This window comes from Sarcophilus harrisii, chromosome 3, assembly GCF_902635505.1.
Source record: "Sarcophilus harrisii chromosome 3, mSarHar1.11, whole genome shotgun sequence".
Taxonomy (NCBI): Eukaryota; Metazoa; Chordata; class Mammalia; order Dasyuromorphia; family Dasyuridae; genus Sarcophilus; species Sarcophilus harrisii.
In genome coordinates this window covers 503,694,549-503,715,662 of record NC_045428.1, presented here as the reverse complement: position 1 = coordinate 503,715,662, position 21,114 = coordinate 503,694,549, and the positions used below count along the sequence as shown (strand labels likewise).

General features: G+C 38.3%; 1 protein-coding gene and 2 pseudogenes across 1 annotated transcript in view; 1 reads left to right on the top strand and 2 right to left on the bottom strand.

The window, feature by feature from the left end:
• KCTD21 (potassium channel tetramerization domain containing 21) overlaps positions 1 to 8,429 on the top strand; it is a 34,877-nt gene extending 26,448 nt beyond the window's left edge. The window contains exon 2 of the mRNA XM_003764617.4: positions 6,955 to 8,429. Coding sequence (XP_003764665.1) covers positions 6,984 to 7,766 — 783 coding nt within the window. The 5' untranslated portion in view covers positions 6,955 to 6,983 and the 3' untranslated portion in view covers positions 7,767 to 8,429. The remainder of the gene's footprint in view (positions 1 to 6,954) is intronic.
• A 10,947-nt stretch (positions 8,430 to 19,376) lies between these two features.
• On the bottom strand, positions 19,377 to 20,060 carry LOC111719856 (annotated as a pseudogene).
• A 232-nt stretch (positions 20,061 to 20,292) lies between these two features.
• On the bottom strand, positions 20,293 to 20,811 carry LOC111719857 (annotated as a pseudogene).
• Between the last annotated feature and the right edge of the window lie 303 nt (positions 20,812 to 21,114).

The following is a 21,114-nucleotide window of genomic DNA, read 5'->3' as shown; positions in this document are numbered from 1 at the left end:
TTAGTGTGCATGTATGTGCATAATGTATACTCTGTATGCACAATACCTTTGTGTGCATATATGCTTATTTACAATATACCTACAGATACTGCATATGTATATATTCATATATGTACATTTGCACACACATCTGTGTGTTGTGTGTATACACACACACTATATATATATATATATATTATATATATATAATTTTCTTAAATATGGAAGGGAAAAACTATTGCATCTGAACTTCCTTCTAGTTTTGTCACTTGAACAAAGTCTCAGTTGTTTCTTTGCTTGACTTTTTCCCATTCCTGATGCCAAAGGTCACGGCTGATGGAGTCACAGCAGGACTGGGAGATTAGGAACAGAGAGCTGGGCCAACAAGGCCGCCCAGCTTGGGGTCATCTACCAGGGGAGAGGGCATTTAGACAGACCCAGCCAGCACAGCTTCCCCAGGGGTTACGTGGTATTTCAGGAAAAGCAGTGGATTTGGGGTCACTGTCTCAGTTACTTCCTCTTTGAGATAAGGAAATGGGACTCAGACAGCCCTTCCCATTCTAAAATTCTATGTTCTGTAGATTTCATCATTTCAGATTTTCATGGTTTGTATCCATGGCGGAGCAAGGTAGCCCTGGAACACTGGAGAGACAGCTGGCCTTGAAGCTAGAAAGAGCTGGATTCAAGTGTTGTCTATGACACATGTAGGCTGTGGAACTGGGCAAGTCTATTAATCTCTCTAGGAAACTCCAAAGTTATAAGGTTTAGAGAAGGGGCCAACCTACATAAGAAAAGGGAGTTTTCTCTTCCCGGAGTTCCCTAGGTCAGTAAAATCACAGATCCCACCCATGTCCCTCTCCCTTACAAAATGTCAGTCAATAACTTGAGCAAATAATTTCCTCGCTCCCTTGTCTTCTAGCCTCACTATTCTGGGCCTGTGTCCTAAGGTCTCTTCCTGCTGCACGGTTTATATCCTGTGGCTTATAGGACTTGGCAGGAGACTTTGAAGAACATCTATATCTCCATTTATCAAGTATTAATAGAGCCCCTTCTCCATCCATACCATGTCCTGTGACACATGGTGATGGAAAGAACACTGTCTATGGAGTCAAATGGACCTTAGGCCTTTTAATAGCCCTGTGACCTTGGAGAATCCACTTAACCTCTTTAAGCCTAATTTCCCCATTTGTAAAACGGCAGTAACAATGTTCATACTCCTTATATATCATATATGAGGTTATATATATCTAATATATACATATATATAGGTATATATAATTATAGGTTGCATCAAGGCAACCCTGTAAAGCATGTACTGCAGATATAATTATCCCCAGATTGTGCCAGGCCTTGAATGCCAAGCTAAGGGGCATGAGCTTCTAGAAGCATTAAAGATTAATTGAAGATATGTGAAAAGGAATGTGACATGGTCTCTATCAAAAAAGGAAGAGACAAAAAGAAAAAGAAAAAAGGAAGAGACAGAAGCAATTATCATTGCTAAGACTTGGCAGTAATATTTTCTTTTCATTTCTCTGTAACTTCCTTCCATGAATTTCACTGCTATGAGAGGAACACTGGCTTTTTTTTTGGGGGGGGGAGGGAGGGTTCACAAAATTTGGGTTCTAGTCCTGATTCCAACATTCCCTGTGTCAGCCTGAGTAAATTACTTTCACTTACGAATTTTCAGTTTGTATTTGTAGGACTTGGAGCCTTATCTGGCTCCATCACCTATGAGTAAGTAGTTAAGTGACTTGCCTAAGGTCACACAGATAGTACATATCTGAGGTCAGATTTGAATTCAGAGCCTTCCAATTCCAGGCTTTGTGCTCTGTCCACTGTACCATCTAGCTAACTTAAGTCATTGGATCTTAAGCAAGTCATTCAAATGCTCTGAGTTTCAGGATTCTAGGTTTCCTATTACTTCTAGAATCTCACAGAAAATCCTCCTTGGCATTTTAAACCCATCCAGCCCTGTCTATTATCATTTACTTCCTTTGGTCTGTGCTCTAGGTGTACCAGTTTATTCATTGTTCTTCACCCATGAGACTCTTTTTTTTTATCTGTATGTAAGGCAAATGTGAACTCTTGTAGTCTCTTTCTTTGCATCCCTAGCTTGTAGAGTAATTCTTGACACCTTGTTGTTGCTATTGAGTCATTTCAATTGTAACTAACTTGTTATGACCCTATTTGGGGTTCTCTTGGTAAAGATACTGGAATGGTTTGTCATTTCCTTCTCCAGCTCATTTACAGATGAGGAAACTGAGGCAAACAGGATTAAGTGACTTGCTATGGTCACATAGCTAGTGAGTATCTAAGGCTAGATTTTAACTCAGGAAGATGAGTCCCTGTGATTCCAAGTCCAGTGCTCTATGCATTGCATCACCCAACTTCCCTGCTGACATCTACTAAATGCCCAGTGCTTGTTGCTCCTTATTCCTCCAAGATTATCTCTAATTTATCCAACATCTATCTTCTTTGGACATAGTTATGTACCCTCCATAAGTTGAGGGAACTCACGGAATGGTGAAGATACTTTATTTGCTTAGAATTCCCAGCGCTTAGCACAGTATAGTCACTTGATAAATGTTTGTTGAATTGTTGACTGACTATCAGGAGTGTGTTGGACTCAATGATTTCTAAAGATCCTTCCACATTCTACAATTCCATGTTTCAAAATCAACCTAATCCCTTGGGGCTCAGTTTCTTCCCAGATAAGTGTAGAAGGGGGTGGTCATTGGGAAAGGAAGGGTCAGAAATTCAAAAGATCAGAATTGGAATCCTTATCCTGATGGTTTTTAGCTAGGTGACTGCATGTAGGTCACTGAATTTCATGGAACGCCAGTATTACAGCTTTTCTATAAAATGGGGATAGTGAGGAAAGAATTACGAACTACCTTCCAGGGTGGTGTAGTAAACAGAATACTGCAGAAAGATATGGGTCCAGATTCCACCTCCAGCATTTATTACTTTGGGGGTAAATATTTAATTTGTCTTTCCCTCAATTTCCTCATCTATAAAATGGGAATAAGCACTCACTTCACAATGTTGTTATAAGACTCAGATGAGACCATATATAAAAACACTCTACAGAGTGTCCAAACTATTAAAAATTTAAGTTTTAAGTTAAAACTTAAAACTTCACCAAGATTGAATAAATCACTTTTACTCTAATTTTCAGTTTGCATTTTTAGGACCTGGAGTCTTACCTGGCTCCAAAACATTTGATCTTTCTGTCTTTCTTTCTTTTTCTTTCTTTCTCTTTCTTTCTCCTTCTTTCTTTGTTTTTCTTTCTCCTTTTTTTATTTTTCTTTCTTCTTCTTTCTTTATTTTTTCTTTCTTTCTCCTTCTTTCTTTGTTTTTCCTAACTTCCTTCCTTCCTTCCTTCCTTCCTTCCTTCCTTCCTTCCTTCCTTCCTTCCTTCCTTCCTTCCTTCCTTCCTCCCTTCCTTCCTCCCTCCCTTCCTCCCTTCCTTCCTCCCTTCCTTCCTTCCTAGCATCACACAGCTAGTAAGTGTCTGAAGCCAGATTTAAACTCAGGTCCTCCTGTCTTCAAACCTGGTATCCTATCTAGTATGCCAGGTAGCTGCCCCTATTTATCATTATTATTAAGACAGTGCTTTGTCAACCATAGAGCACTAGAAAGATAGGAGTTGTTATTGTTTAAACTTTCATTTGTATCATCTGTGCATTTCCATTAAATTTTTGCAAATGAGAACACCTTCAAACAGATTCACAGAGGGAGTCTCTGCCCTCAGGGGTTATACCATGTAAGCAGGAATACCCAGTTCAACCAGTTTAACCCAACATGAGCTCTGCCCAAAACTATAGGAAAAGAGGCACTAGCTCCTTGGCATTGAGTCACACTCCTTGGTGGCTCTGCCGGGTTCCCCTCTAAAACCCCACAAGGAGAAGGTGAGAGGGATAACCCTGGTACCTTTGGCATCCATGCTGTCAGGAGCTGGACTGAGCAGCTGGCTTTGGGAATAAATGCGGGCACAGTCTCAGACAGAGGCACGGGCCCTGGGAGGACTAGATCTCCCAGATTTCCAGTTCCCCAGAGAAGCATTCAGCTGCCTTCTTCTTGGTGCTGGGCACAAGGGAGAGCTCCTTCTCCCTGGTGTGAATTAACCTCATTACAGAGCTAACAAGGGAAAGACAAGCAACAGTAAGTACTTGGGTGCTGTGGTTAAATTCCAGCTCTAACAGTTAAAAGCTATATGATCACAGGAAAGCAAATTCACTCTGTGCCTCAGTTTCCCCTTTCTCCTTTGTCAGTATTTCCTCCTGAGGATCCACTTTGGTTTCTCCCTAATCCTTTTGGAGGTCCAAGTGCTGAGCACATAAAAACTCAGTAAATAAAAATAATAATTATCAATATTGTTAATAATAATGATTCATATTTTTGTAGCACTTTTAAGTCTTACAAACTACTTCTTTCAGAGGAGCTATGTGAAATAGGCATTGTAGATATTTTATCCCATCTCACAAATTAGGAAATTAAATTTCTGGAGTGAAATTAATTACCTTGGGTTACAACTCGTGGCAAAACTAGAGTTCTGGAATAGTGAGTTCATTGCCACTGGTCATAGGGTCATTGATTTAGATCTGAAAGGGACATGAATGGTCATTTAATCCAGTTTCTTAAACTTAAACTTGGTTCATGACCCCATTTGGGGTCTTATAATTGAATGTGAGGATTACAAAATTATAATTATCAGTAAATGTTTGATTTATATCTAGGGTCACATAAAAATTTCTTGGGTGAAAATAGGTCACAAGTGGAAAAAGTTTAAGAAGTCCTGATCTAGTCCACCTCCCTCAGTTTAGAGATGAGGAAACTGGGACTTAGGAATTCAGAAAGAAGCTGGATAACTACAATGTAAAGAATGTTGTAAGAGTCACTTGTACCAAATTGGAGGGTGGAGAAAGGTGGTAAAATAGATGATTCCTTGTGACCCTTTTAGTGTGAAAATGTTTATATGAGTCTAAGACTTTAGGATGATTTGTTGCTAGATAGGTGAACCAGTCTCTATATGATCAGATAGCCAGGGTACAGCTCTTAGCTACTATTTTTTGTAAGCTCTTGAATCAGAGCTGGGTAGAGGGAAATGGATGTAAAACAATACAGGAAATCTGGGCCAGCCTACAAAAAAAAAAAAGAGAGAGAGAGAGAGAGACTACTTTGCAAAATTTTAGTAGGGAACCAGAATTAGAAATTAAGAACAACCATAAAACTGTGAACACCCTTTGATCCAGCAGTGCCATTACTGGATCTGTATCCCAGATTGATCATAAAAGAGAGAAAAGGACCAATATGTACAAAAATGTTTGTAGCAGCTTTTTTTGTGGTAGCAAGGAATTGTAAGTTGAGTGAATGCTCACCAGTTGAAGAATGGCTGAATAAGTTAAAGTATATATGAATGTAATGGAATGTTATTGATCCATAAGAAACAATGAGCAGGATGATTTTAGAAAAGCCTGGAAAGACTTACATGAACTGATACGTAATGAAGTGAGCATACCCAAGAGAACATTGTACACAATAACAGCAAAATTATGTGATGATCAACTGTGGTAGACTTAGCTCTTCTCAGCAGTACAGCAATCCAAGACAATTCCAATTGACTTGGCATAGAGAACAATGGAGATTGAATGTGGATTGAAGCATAGTATTTTCACCTTTTTTTTGTTTTTTCTTTCTCATGGTCTTTCCCTTTTGTTCTGATTTTCTTTCACAACATAACTAAATATGTTGAAAATGATTATACATGTAAAACTTAGATTGCTGTCTTGGGTAGAAGGAAGAAAAGGACAAAAAATTTAGAATTAAAGATCTTACAAAAATGAATGTTGAAAACTATCTTTACCTGTAATTAGAAAAATAGAATACTATTAAGTTAAAAAAGAAAGAAAGAAAAAGAAAAAATTATGCCATTTCCCTAAGATTAAATATAAGAATATAATTTGTTAGAAAAATGAGGTAGACAGAGATGAAGTCACCCAGCTAATAACTGTATGAGGTCAGATTTGAATTCAGGTCTTTCTGACTCTAAGCCCAGAATTCTATCTACTGTGCCACCTAGATGCCTTTAATCTGCTAGAAGTGTTCTCTATTAACACCAAAATTTGTTTTATTTGAATTTATTTCCAAGGAAGTGGCCTCTTGGAGTTGAAAGTATTAGGGGAACTGGATATAGTTCGAATTAGGACCTACTAGGTCATTTAATAGCAGCATTTTTCAGAGAGAAATGGAATTCAGGGGATTGTAATCATTAAATCTGATTCACACATTTTTTCATTCAACAAATATTTCTTCATCTGAAATGGTATCCACATAGTCTTCTGGATTTAAAATTAAAACTAAAAGAATTCAAAGTTCTTGATGCTGAGTGAAATGAGCAGAATCAGATCATTGTACATGGCATCATAGAGATTATATGATGATCAGTTCTGATGGATGTGGCTTTTTTCAACAATTAGATAATTCAAACCAGTTCCAATGATCTTGTGATGAAGAGAGCCATCTACACCCAGAGAAAGAACTGTGGGAACTGAGTGTAAACCACAACATAGCACACTCTCTCTTTCTGTTGTTGTTGGCTTTCATTTTATTTTCTTTCTCATTTTTCCTTCTTGATCTGATTTTTCTTGTGCAGCAAGATAATTGTATAAATATGTATACATATATTGGATTTAACATAGATTTCTACCATGTTTAACACATATTGGACTACTTGCCATCTAGGGGAGGGGGTGGGAGAAGGGGGGAATTGAACACAAGGTTTTGCAAGGGTTAATATTAAAGAATTATCCATGCATATGTTTTGAAAAATAAAAGGCTTTAATAATAAAATTATGGGCAAAGCAAAAAAAAAAAAAAAAGAATTCAAAGTTCTGAATATAGAGATGATAGTGCATTGCGTACATGGTGAACACTTTATAAATGCTTATGGATTCATTGATGTTCCTTCTCTAGGTATTTTCTCAATATCCTAGCCTCTCACCATGTCCGACCCCATCACTCTGAACGTTGGAGGAAAGCTGTATACTACCTCCCTGTCGACCTTGACCAGTTTTCCCAATTCCATGCTGGGAGCCATGTTCAGTGGGAAGATGCCCACCAAGAAAGACAGCCAAGGCAACTGCTTCATTGACCGAGATGGCAAGGTTTTTCGCTACATCCTGAACTTCTTGAGAACTTCCCACCTGGACCTTCCTGAGGATTTCCAAGAGATGGGGCTGCTCCGGAGGGAAGCCGACTTCTACCAAGTGCAGCCTCTGATTGAAGCACTTCAGGAAAAAGAGGTGGAGCTGTCCAAGGCAGAGAAGAACGCCATGCTTAACATTACCCTGAACAAGCATGTGCAGAACATCCACTTCACTGTCCGGGAAGCACCGCAGATCTACAGCTTGTCCTCTTCAGACATGGAGGTCTTCAACGCCAACATCTTCAGCACATCCAGCCTTTTCCTGAAGCTCTTGGGTTCCAAGCTCTTCTACTGCTTCAATGGCAACCTGTCTTCCATCTCCAGCTACTTGCAAGACCCAAACCACCTCACTTTGGATTGGGTGGCCAGCGTGGATGGCTTACCTGAAGAAGAATACACTAAACAGAATTTAAAAAGACTGTGGGTGGTGCCGGCCAACAAGCAGATTAATAGCTTCCAAGTGTTTGTGGAGGAGGTATTGAAAATCGCCCTCAGTGATGGCTTTTGTGTGGATTCTTCCCACCCGCACCTCTCTGATTTTATGAATAATAAGATTATTCGATTAATACGGTACAGGTAGAATGGTACAGCTTCCAGCACATATGCAGTCTACACGATAACACAAGGTCAGCAGAGTGTTTCTCTTAAAGCACCAGCTATGAAACACTCACCAACAGTGTGATACAGAATCATATACTAATATGTATTAATCACTAAGCAGGAGTTGATTTCCCCCCCCCTATAATGTAGCTATCTCTATGCCCTTTCAGAATATATGTTCTCTAATCATAGGGAGCATTCTTCTCCAGGTTTATTAGGGTACCGCTAATATATTACCAGGGATGGAGGGTCTCCTGATACTCTTTAGAGGAGACAACTGATGGTCTTTATGGCTGGGGAAAAGGAGCATCAGACTCTCCCCATTGGTTGCCTACCCATCTCTACCATTGTCTAGGACCTCAGTTAACTCATCTATGCTAAGGGAAAATGCCATGTTGGGCGGTGGGAGAGGGAGTGGAGGGGAACTATGAAGCTTGTAAAATCTATTCACTGCTCCAGGATTCTGGGATTTAAGCGAGTTTTTCTCACCAAAGCAAGTGAATTTCTGCAGCCCCATAGTTATTTACATAGAAGACCAAACATGATTGGCTTCATTGGAGCTTCATAGAGATTTTCTTTTTCATCAATAATCTCCAGGGAATGGGGCAGCTAGGTGGTGCAATGGATAGAGCACCAGTCCTGAAGTCAGGAGGACCCAAGTTCAAATTTGACCTCAGATACTTAACCCTTCCTAGCTGTGTGATCCTGGGCAAGTCACTTAACCCCAATTGCCTCAGAAAATAATAATAATAATAATCTCCAGGGAAGAAGGAGGAGGTGGGAAGAGAATGCAGAAGTAAGTTAGAGCAGAAAACAAGCCACAAGAATGACTTGAGTTTTGTTCTAAGCTTAGTCACAGTTTAGAACATGGACTTTAGTCATGGACCTTATAACTATTGATTGAGGGTTCCTGGTTTTTGAGGGAGAAAAGATGTTCTGTCATCACAGTGTTGTTACCAGATACCATGATCCATGGTCCCCAACAAAGAGACAAACATTCTTATCTATACATCTAAATAAGTATAATCCTTTCATAGCAAGAGCCATATGTTCCATCACTATATAGCCTTTGCTCAAGACTTTTTCTGAGCTTCTCTTTCAGAATGTCCTTAATCAAGCAAAAGTTGGAACAAAGGGTGGAAATTACAAGGGGTGGGGGTGGAAATTTCAGTCTAGGATAAGGAAGACCTTCCTAACAATTGGAGCTTTGTAAAAATGAATGTGTTGTCTTAATAGGGAGGGAATTCTTTTGTCACTGGAAGTTATGATATAGTTCCTAGAAACATAGAATTTCAAAGTTGACAGGGACACCAGAGGCCATCTAGCCAATATCACTTATGAATAAGAACCTCTACTACACATGCCCACAAGGTGGTCAAATAGCCTTTGTTTAAAGATCTCCTGTAATGAAAAAATCATTGTTTTCCTAAGCAGCCAACTCTTAGTACAACTCTAATGGTTAGGAAATTTTTTCCTCGCACTGAGCCTGAATTAGCTCCACTTTAATTCCACCCATTGGCCCTAATTCTGGGACCAAGCAGAACAAATCTAATCCTTCTTTCATATGATGCCCCATCAAATACTTGAAGATGGTTAATATGTTCCCCCTGAGTTTTTTCCAGAATAAATGTCCCCAGCCCCAGTGCTCATGTGGCATAGTCCAGTCCCCTTGGCTTCTTCTTTGCTATTTGGATGTATTCTAGTTGCCATTGCTCCCTCTAAAAAATGGCACTGAGCAAAATACTCCATCTGGGGTCTGACATACCATAGAGCAGTAGGAGTTGTTTCCCTCACTAGACATTCCATTTATTTGTGCTAATAGGGCCCTGGAAAGAGGGCCATAGTCTCCCTCTCTTATCTCACCAATGCTACTAAGCTGGCAGAACTGGTGATAAGTTTTAGGTTGTCAGTGTCCTTCCTCAAATGTGGTACCCAGAACTAAACAAAATACTCTAGATGTCTGACCAGGGCAAAATACGGCGGGACTTAGATCATCTCTTTCCTTCTGGAAACTATGCTTCTGTGAGTGCAGCCTGAAATCATTGGATGTACCATTCTCCTACATACTGGAAAGTCAGTCCTGATATTTCAGTCACACCTGGGACACATATTGTTTGGGTCAGGTACAGGTCAAGAAAGCCAGGGGCGAGGGCATCCTCCTGGCTCTGCAGGATCCAGCCAGTGATGAGTGGTGCACGCCTCCATGCTGCACCCTATGAGATGTCACTGGGCCAGCCGCCTTAGGACCCCCAATGGTCCTCTTATTTTTGTTAAGGCTCATGCAGCTGAGCTGCAAAAAACTCAAACTTGGATCATTCCTCTCCACGACAACAAAGCACGGGAATCCGAGATGCTTAATTTGCTACTGGCTAATGCTGGGCAAGCTAATGGCTCCATGGGCCCCTGGAGAAACCTATATAGCTACATTCTCTGTGGGGAACTGGGGCAAGTATAGCTTTCTTTATGCAATAAAATTGTATGGCTTTAATGCAACACAATTCTTGAGTCTCTGTGGCATTTGTTCTCATGCTTAAGAGCCTATTTTGTTGGTAAATTCTGGGAGGGAGCCAGACCCTGACCCTGGTAACCACCAAACATTGCATCTTGGCACTTAGTTCTATGACCCTGGGCAAAGCACTTTACCTTTCAACCTCTTAAAGCCTCAGTGTTCTTATTTAGAAATTGGGAATAATAATAGCACCTAACTTCCAGTGTGGTTATGGGGATAAAATAAGATAATATTTATAAAACTTTGCAAACATTAAAATATCACATAAATGCTCGTTATTATTATTATCAAAATGAGGGAAATAATATTTGCACTATCTCTCTCCCAGCCTATTTTTGTATAGAAAGCTTTAAATCTTAAAGGCAATAGAAATATGAGATTATCAGGTACCTCGTGTAATAAAAAGAGCACCACTACACCTAGAGTTGAGACTAAATACAAGTCATAATTCAAATAATATCTGAGTGACCCTAGATAGTCACAGCCTTTCTGAATCTCAGGTTGATAATCTATAAAGGGGAGATAATATTACCTACTCTGCTTATTTCACAGGATTGGGAGAAGAAAACCTTAATGTGCAATAGATTTGAGTTGTTATTAAGTGACTTGCTCAAAGTCACTCAACTGATTGACTGACTTAGTAACTGGCACATTCACAACTCTATCCCAAATCTAGTATTCTCTACAATGCCTGGGCAAAAGAGTCTGTTCCCAGAGCCAAGGATTCTAGCCTGTAACTCTGCTACTAATAGCTCATTTGGCATTGGAAAAGTCAGCTTGCTTCTCTGGGTCTGGCCAGTGTTCTTTACCCTGCCCTTTTCCCCCATTTAATTCCCTTTATTTCCCCTTCTTCATCCTTCTTCCCTGTATCCTTTTATCTTTACCAGATCACTGTCTCCCTCTTTGTTGAGAAGACTGAGTTCATCCCTCATCAATTCCCTCTTCTCTCCTCCTTTTCCTTCCAGAAGATGAAATAGCCATCCTTGTAGCCAAGAATAATCTTGAATTGGCGCTAAAAGAGACCACATGGGTCAAGGTCAACCTTGTCATTTTATAGATGACAAAAAATCATGTCTAATGAGGTTAAATGACTCATCTGAGATGGAACAAGCAGTAAATGTCAGACTTGGGATCACTCAACTCTCTCCAATCTAAATCCATCCCTCCTTCCACCCCACCATGTGTTTTTTGTGTCCTTCATTCCCCTTCTCCCATAAATATATTTGATCTTTTCCTCTCCATTGGCTTTTAGTTATAAACATTCTCAGGTCTTAAACTTTAAAATAAAAAAAAAAGGAAAAACTAATTTAAAAAATACTTTCCTTTGATTCTGCTACACCCTCCAGTTCTCACATTATCTCTTTTCTCTCCATTCACTGGCAAACTTCCAGAAGTTTATATCTTTTTCTATCTAAATACTTCCTCTTTCTCATCACAACTCACTCTTCAACACTCCACCAATCTGACTTCTGTTCCCACTATCCATATAGAAACTGAGCACTTAAAAAATCAGCAATGAGCTGCTAATTCACAAAACCCAGTGGCCTTTTCTCATAACCAGTTCTCAACTTTTCAGCAGCATTTAACTCGCAGCTACTCCCTTCTTCCTAAATATTCTTTTTGCCACTGATATCAGTGACATTGCTCTCTCCTGGTACTCTTTTTACATGTCAATTAGTTTAAAAAGAAAACAAAGCCTTTTTAAAAGCAATCAACCATGTGCCAGGTTGCACAGAGGTTGCAGGGAAAGGAGGATACATTCTAGGGTGAAGAGACCAGAAGGAAAATAGGCAATTAGAGGGCAAGGAAAGTCCCCACATGCTGAGGGAAGAGGGGTAAAAGGAGAAAGAAGGCAAAGGCAGGCTGGAACCTGAGGAATGATCTAAAAGGATATTGAGAAGGAATGATCAGATGACTAGAAGGGGAATGTCAAGACATTTGACATACTTAGACAGGAGCAAGTATTCAAAAAGAGTCTGTGATCAATGGTGTCAAATGCTGGACAAATGTCAAGAAGGATGAAGACTGAGAAAAGTCCATTAGATTTGGCCATTAAAACATTATTTATTGATAGCTTTAGAGAGAGAAGTTTCAATTGAATAAAAAACAAAGGCACCAAATATAGAGTTTTATTAAGTTTAGCCATAAAGATGATTACAATGATAAGATCTAGATGGAGAGATAAAAAAAACATTAGCTAGAAAGGATGATTAGAGCAGGCAAAGCTGGTTTTGATTTGTTTGGAGGTTTTTTGCAGAGTGGGGTGTTGTTTTTTGCTTTTAAGGATGAGTATATTTGTAGGCAACAGGAAATGAAGTGGTACATGGGAAGGAAATTAAACATAAGAGTGTGCAGGTGATCTGCTGGAAAAGATGGAAGGAGATGGGGTCAAAGTTATATATGTAGAGGAGTTAACTTTGGTAAAGAAAAAGGCCACTTCTTCATGTAAAAACAGTGAAGAAAATAGTGGGACAAGATGTCAGAATGATATGAAAGAGGGAAAAAGAGAAGGGAGAGCTCATGGTTTTTTCTTAGTTTTTCTGGAAGCTTGAGGCAAAGTCTTAGCGTAGAGGATAAGAGGAGGTCATGTTTGGAAAGACTTTAGAAGAGATGGAAAGATTTAGAACAGCTGTTGTGGAGAATATCATAGCAAATTAATTAAAGAGGAGCAGAATAATTGCTTTTTTCACCAATAGCCCAGTTGAAATTATGCAACATATTGTAGTAGATCCATTCAGCACACTTTCATGATTTTCTTTAGCTCATATAAATAAGAGCAAAGGAAGTGAATGGTGAGAATAATCCAGGAGTGAGTTTTGGCTGGATATGATTAATAATGGACAAGGGGGCAAGAGATTAATGAGAAGAAGATAGAGTAGAGTTGAGTTGATTTACCAAAGTGTTAAGATCAGGAAGGTAGGTATGACCAGTGCAGGGATGTCTTGGGAAAGAAGTAAAAGATGGAGATCATGGTGAGGATGAAGAACAGGGTTGAGAGTTGTAAGACATAAGGAAAGATGGAATGTCAAAAGAGTATAAGAAGATAAAGGAATTTTGTGAACAAGGAAACACATAGGTACAGTCAAGATCAAGGATATTGCTATCTGTATAACCGAGGTGAGTAGAAGAGTAGATCATGGGAATTGAGTAGTTTGAGGAACTGGAAAGGGAGAATGTATAAGGGAACATTTTATATATATTTGTTGAAGTACCCAGTGTGAGGGAAAGAAATGGGAAGGCAAGAAAGACTCAGAACCAGCCATTAAATTTACTGGAAGAAGGAAAAGGGCCATCTAGATTGAATAATAATTTAGAATGAACTTCAAAAAATGAGAAGTTGCTTAGTAGTGAAGAAAGAAAGTCTAAAAGTGGGAAGATAGGGAAGAATATTCCAACTTCCCTACCATGACCAGTAGGTGAGGGATAGAAGAAAAAGAGTAGGTGTATTGGAAAGGATAGAGAAAGAAGTAGTATTAGCTAAAGGGAGCCAGGTTTCAGGGAAGACTAGAAGATGGAAGTATTTTTTTTAAGTTTATGTTGAAAAGAAAGTTGTTCATTATGTAGGAAGCATTTTAAAGGGTATATTGGAGTGAAACATTGATGAGAGAAGGTAGAGCTGAAGCCAATAGACACAAGGGAATGGCAATTTAGGGATAGGGATGGGTATTTGTGCATCTGCTTCAGAATCCCTGGAATAATTTGACTATAAAAGGATGGGAATATGCTAATTATTAGGGCAGTTAGGTGGCTCAGTAGATAGAATGCTAAACCAGGAGTCTGGAAGACCCAAATTCAAATCCAGCCTCAGACACTTAACTAGTTATGGGACCCTGAGTATGTCACTTATCCCTCTTTGCCTCAGATTACTTATCTGTAAAATGATCTGGAGGAGAAAATGACAAACCACTGTGGTTTCTTTACCCAGAAAATCTCAAATGATGTCACAAAGAATAGCAAGGAAGGAAGGAAGGAAGGAAGGAAGGAAGGAAGGAAGGAAGGAAGGAAGGAAGGAAGGAAGGAAGGAAATCTAATATGGCTTCTTATGATGGCATATCTTCAAACATCTTATTTTCCCCTGCCCAAGACCCAAGTATTGTCTTCTCTACTCTAATTTACCCAAATACCTTAATTTGCTCTTCATCTAGCACACACTTGAAGCCCTTCATTCTTAGAATTCATGCTGTGAGTCTATTTTTTCAGAGAACCAGTTCTTAACCATTTACCATCACACATACACTCTTCCCCATACATACCAACAGCAGCCTCCATGCCTACCAGCATCCCATTCCTTCTTTCCTCTTCTTTTTCTCAAAATGTTAAAAATAAATAAATAAATAAAACAAAACCCTTTTGTTATTCTTTCCAAACACAAAGTCATTTTGAGCTTTAACACTTTTTTGACCAATACAGGACCATTCCACATTTTGCTATTCATAGTCCATAATTTGCCTTTGCTTATACATTCTGTACTATTTTAAAATTCTAATTTGATGAGTAAGTTCCTTGTTTATCCACATTACTCCCTTTCAAAAACTCCCTTTGTTTCCCTCTCTCCCAACCTTAGCCCCTGGACACCAAGGTCCCTTCCCAACTGTCCTGACATGATTTTTGAGATCCTCCAAATTTAAAACATCTGTCCTGTCTCTTTGGTCTCTGATCAACTGATGGAAATTAAGACTCCCTGAACTTTGCCATGTAAGACTTTTATTTGCCCTATAGCTGAACTTTTATTTAGGTGTTATTAATTAGAATGTGAGCTCCTTGTGCTTTTTTCACTCATTTATTTATTTACTCCTTTGTTCATTCTCTTCATCAAATTATTTCCTTTTGTGATGAAATTCTGGAGAACTTCCCATTCCCAGGGATTTCACTCCTCTATAATAATAATATCCAACATTTATATAGTGCCTACTACATGATGAAGACTATGTTAAATACTTTATAAATAGTACTTAATTTAATCCTCACAATAACCCATGGTGGTAAAGGCTATCTTCAGATAATTTTATAGATGAGGAAACTGAGAGAAATAGAGATGTCCTGTCCACAGCAATGGGCTAGTAAGAATCTGAAGTTAGATTTGAACTCAGATATTCCTGATTCCAGGGCTAATATTGTCTCCACTGTCATTTAACTATCCCTCTATCAAATTTTAGGTCATCTTTTTTTAGACTTTTAGATCTTTTTAGATCTTTTCTTTAACCAAACAATTGAAATTTTCTTTCCTAAAATCAAGGGTGCATGTCATATATTAGAAGCTTTCTCCTCTTATACCATAAACTCTATTTTAGATCAAATGCCCCCTTTCTCCCAAGGTTCCTGTATTTTCTACCTCAGTTACCAGTTTTTCTTTGTGGAAAGAATCAGTTCTACAATAGAGTTTTCCCTTGTTAGTTCCTTTCACCCTATGAAGATGACATTATTATCAAGGCAAATCAAAGATTATTGCTATACTACTTTCTGTCTGGTTAATTAAGCTCTGCCATTATTATTAAGTAATTCTTCTGTAACTAGATTGTGATTTGTTTCCCATACTTCTATGTCTTCTCTCTATTCAAGTGGTTATTAGTATATTCCAATAACGATATTTATCATTATTGATTTTCATCACTTGGTATTTTGATTCCTGCATTTCTTCAGCTAAATATATATTTTTTTGACTTATAATGCCTCTATTTCCCCTTTAGGCTACTTGGTCTTTTTCTTTTTAATAAGCTATATATATATAAAGATATATATGTATATTATATATATATACATATGTGTGTGTGTAGATTAACTTCCCTGAATTTAAAAAAAATTACTTTCTAACTTGAAAGTTTTTTGAGTGATGCTTTTACAGATGACATTTGTTCATCTTTGAAAAAGTGCTATTCTAAGAAAGTGATTGTTGGAAATATTTTTAGAACTGGATTTTTTTGTGCTAGATGAACTTGTCATGTAGAATTGAAAATAAATTCCTGAAAACAATAATAATAACAAATAAGGTAGATATGTCCAGGTAGCTAGGTTGTGCAGTAGATAGAGTGCCAACCCTGGAGTCAGAATCCTGAGTTCAAATCCATCCTCAGACACTTACAACTTGAATGTGGGCAAGTCAATTAAGCCCATTTGCTTCAGTTTCATCACCTGTAAAATGAGCTGGAGAAGGAATTGGTAAACCACTTCAGTATCTTTGTCAAGAAAACACCAAATGACTTGTCTCTTTTCAACAATGAGGTGATTCAAGTCAATTTGTAGGATTAACCTACCTTCAGAGAGAATTTTGCATTCAACAGATACAGACTTAAAAAGAGGAAATACAGAAGTTTATTACTGCTCAGAACCTTGATTTGAACAAAATATAAGAAAAGAGAAAACTTTTAGTATAAAAGTAATGTGAAATCACCTAGACAATATAAGAAACAAACAGACAATCATACCACATACATCATCACCACTACAAGAAAGCGTCAACATCTGAATTCCTTGGCTGGGAGAATCCAGGGTCACAGCTATTCCGAGTCGGAAGTGGGAGGTTGTTAGGCAAGTAGTACAAAGCTTCCTAACTGAATTCTCAAAATCCCTTTCCACCAAGAGGTTTTTATAGGCTGAGAACAAAGAAAGCACTACGCTAAATATTCTCATTTGATATGTGACCCTTGAGATGGAACAACCCTATCAGGTACAGTATGCTCCCCCACAAGAGACCCACCAAAGAGAATATTTGTTCATTCCTTTAGAAAGATTATGTTTATCTAGGAATTGGCCAAGTTTCCTGGGTTCACATAGGCAGTTTTCATCTGAGCCACAGACATTTGATGAATCTCTGAGTTTGGCACCTTAATAAGGATATTCATTAATTAAGGCACCAGAAGGGTGATCAACCCTTCTAATGCTTCCTGAGAGTCTATCAGATAACTGGGAACACATTTCAAAGTTCTCAGCAAACAAATTTACATAAGGTATGCCTGAGGCTCACTGGGATTCCTCACTAGAATTCTTTACACAAATCCAACAGACTTGTAATGGAAAGTGTCATTTTACATTGAGAGAGAGAGAGAGAGAGAGAGAGAGAGAGAGAGAGAGAGAGAGAGAGAACATGGATCCAATTATATTCTTTTCATTTTTTTTGGTTGTTTTTGTTTGCTTGCTTATTTTTTTCCTTTTGATCTGATTTTTTTTTTTTTTGTTTTTTTTTTGTCCAACATGATGAATATAAAAACATGTTTAGAAAAAAAAAGAGAAAACCCCAATGGTTTCACAAGTGAAATGATGGAACAACAACAAGGCAATCATTTCTACTGAGCCCTTTCTTAAAGTTTGTCTTCTGATAAATTCTAGGTGCCTCCATTGCTATTCTTCTTACACTGTGGCTACTGTCTACATTCTATAAGGTCTTCTTTGTTTCTTCTTTCAGTTTCTATATTCAATCATTAGCAAGGTCTTATCCTTAGAAGACTTCAGTTGTGTACTTTCCTAATCTCTCACATTCATCCCCTTCTCTCCATTAAAACTTCCAGCATCCAACCTCAGTCCCTCATCATCTCCTGCCTTCACTATTGAAATAGTCTCCTAGATGGTCTTCCCTTCCATTCCACCAGTGTCTTTCCTTCCCTTCTTTCAGCATCTTTCGTTTCTAGTTCATTGTTTATGGCGCTACCAAGATTATCTTTCTAAACCACAAGTCTAAATATGTCATTCTCCCACTCAAAAATCTTGAGTGACACACTCGTCTATAACATAAAATGCAAAGTCCCTAGACTGGTATTTCTATACTTTTTATGTAATCATTAAGGCCTTCTCTAGCCTATGACTAAGCTATCTTTCCCAATTACTTCAGACATGCTACATTTGGCCAAATAGGATCCCAGCCATTTCTTTATCTCAATTCATCATCTTCCAACTCCACCTCCTCTTTCCCACCTGCATTTGCACAGTTTTTATGTCTGAAAATATTCCCTCCTTATCTCTGCCTTGTCAGAGTGCTACTTTTCCAGATAGACAGGATTTCTCTCTCCATGTTTCTCCTCAAATTTTTTCCTGTCTGGATCCTGGCTTTGCTTACCACACCCAACTTTGCATCAAATTTATTTGTCTTCTTGTCATTCTTCCTCCTCCAATAATTATATCACTTTTTATCTTTGTATTCCTTGTCCCCAGCATAGTGCCTGGCATATAGTAGACTCCAATAAGTGTCTGCTAACTTAGAAAATATTTCTCTTACAATGCACTGCCTCTTATTCCTCCTCCTAAATCATAAGCCATTTGAAACACAAAAGTATATAATGTTCAGACAAAAAATAAGTAATATATGTAACCCCATTTCAAAAAAAAAATCAAAGAAAAAAAATACTGGGACCAGATGGTTTTACAAACAATTCTATTAAAACATCCAAGAAATAACTAATTTTAATATTACAGAAACTTCTTGAAAAAAATAGGAAAATAAGGGTTCCTACAAATTTTTTTCTTTGATACAAATATTATATTGATACCTGCACCACAGAGTCAAAACAGAAAAAAATTATAGAATAATATCCGTAATAAATTTTAATGGAAAAAAGTGTTGAAATATCATCAAACTACAACAATATACTACTATGACCAGGTTTGATTTATATCAGAAATGCAGAGTTGGTTCATTGTTAGTCAAATTATTAGCAAAATGAATAATATTAATCAGAACAATAAAAAATAAAATTGTATCAATAGATGCAGAAAAAGCTTTTGGACAAGATACAAAATCTATTCCTATTTATTTTTTCCCAGTTTCTATTCACAAAGAAAAAGCTCTAGTCCATGTTTTAATTAAAAGAAAAATCCTGACATTACAGAACTAAATTGAAATATATTACTATTCCACTCTTACATTTCAGTAACAAAAATAGGGGGGAAATTCATAAGTCCCCTCCCCCCCCAAAACCCAAAACAATACAGGCAGAAACTTATAAAACTAAATATGGTTCTCAATGTTAATGGCTAAACAGAGAAAGGAATTAAAACATTATAATTTTAAAAATCGTCAGTGGATAATAAAGTTGTGTGGAAAATGAAAATTTACCAACTATTTAAAACCTGGAATAGCTAACTGTTCAGAAACTACACAGATGGATCATGGGTGGTGAACAGCAGAAGGAGTTTGTGAGTGAGTGTGCATTGTTCTAGCTGCTCCCCATGCCACCCAGCTCTTGAGGAAAGCCTGACATTGATTAGATACTGGGCCAGGTTAATGCTGACAACAAATCCAGTGATAGTAACCTGCCTATGAATGGATCCTTCTACTGGATTAGCAGTTTTCATCTAAACCACAGACATTTGATAAATCTCTTTGAGTTTGGCACCTTAATGACCAATGATGCAGCCAATTAAGTCATTTGAAATGATGAGCAGATGCCTGTAAACCCACAGGTTTTGGTGTTGGTAAGCATCATGGGAAAGTGAGCCTGTGCATTGTCAACTGGTGTCACTTGGTCAACTTTAGAGGCAGTCCCTCTAAAGCCTCTAAAGCCCAGTTTGAGGCACATGGACTAAATGCTATAGGGAAAGTTCTCATAGTCTCTGCCTGTGCTGCACCTGTCCTGATTACCTACAAATATAACTGGAGAGCTGAACTGTTTGGGCCAGTATGGGATGGTTACACCCTTTGGGCAAGACTCCAACAACCATGCTGAATGAAATAAATGAAGATTTCTCAGAAGACTATAGGGTAGAGTAGATTAGACCCTAGACCCAAGATTCAGGAAGTCACGTGGTCCCCAGAAAGTAGAAAGTATTGTTGTCCATTGGTCAATGGCCACTTCCTTATTTGGTCCATCCAACAAATTTGAAAATCATCAGGAAGAGTGGGGGACCCATGTCTTTTCTGCAAAATAATCCAGTTTCCACTTTTGTACTGTGCCACACCCTGCTGGATTACCTCAATAAAAACTTTCTGTTTGTACCTGGAGATGCTTCCGAGAAGTCAATTTGGGTAAGGGTGGGGTCTAGTATCCCGTCCCACACAATGCAGATATGTCTAGACTGCAGGGTAATCAGCAATAGTGATAGCTCACTCGGTTGAGTTTGGCAGCACAACCCTTGCCACCTACACCTGAGCCCCTGACTCTCTTATTTCTTGGATCTTGCATCTTCCTTTTCCAAGGAGAGAACCATATTGGCTAGCATCACCACAAGCTTTGAAGGGATTGAAGTCTACTGGCAACTGTACTATTGGCCATAGAGCTACTAACCTCCTCTTGTAGTTTGTCAGCAATCATAGCAAAGTCTTTAACGATAGCATTAGTGGGTCCAGAAAGATTAATTATTCTCTCTGAACAATTCCCTTCTGAGATGTTGATTCATGCACCACTCCCATCATGCACCATTCTCTTCACACATTTTCTTGACTGATTCTTTCTTTCCAATAATACTTCCAACTTCTTTTCCATACAAAAGTAGCTGAATGGTAAGAGTAATATTAAATCCACCTTCACTCACACAGAATGTCCAAGTTAAACAGGGTTCTGAGTATTTGGACTTTCAAGTCTTTGGGCATGGTGAGAGTAGAAGCCCAAAACTTCCTGCACAAAGTTGATAAGATCATAAATGGTGGAGAGAAACTGTTGGATTGATCTCTGTGGAGAAGGCTCAGTTTAGCTCCATAGTCCCACCCTCCGGGAAGGTCAACAGTCAGAAATCCAAATTATACCAAATCCCTGAGACCCACACACTATAGGGGTCTTAAGCAGTTTCACCTTTCTGTGTTCTGTCAGAAATCCCAATTACGTTCCTAAGGTTAAATTCTCCCTATAAATTTACTTTTGGCCCATTCTATGGGTGCTATCCTCCTTTGGGTCAC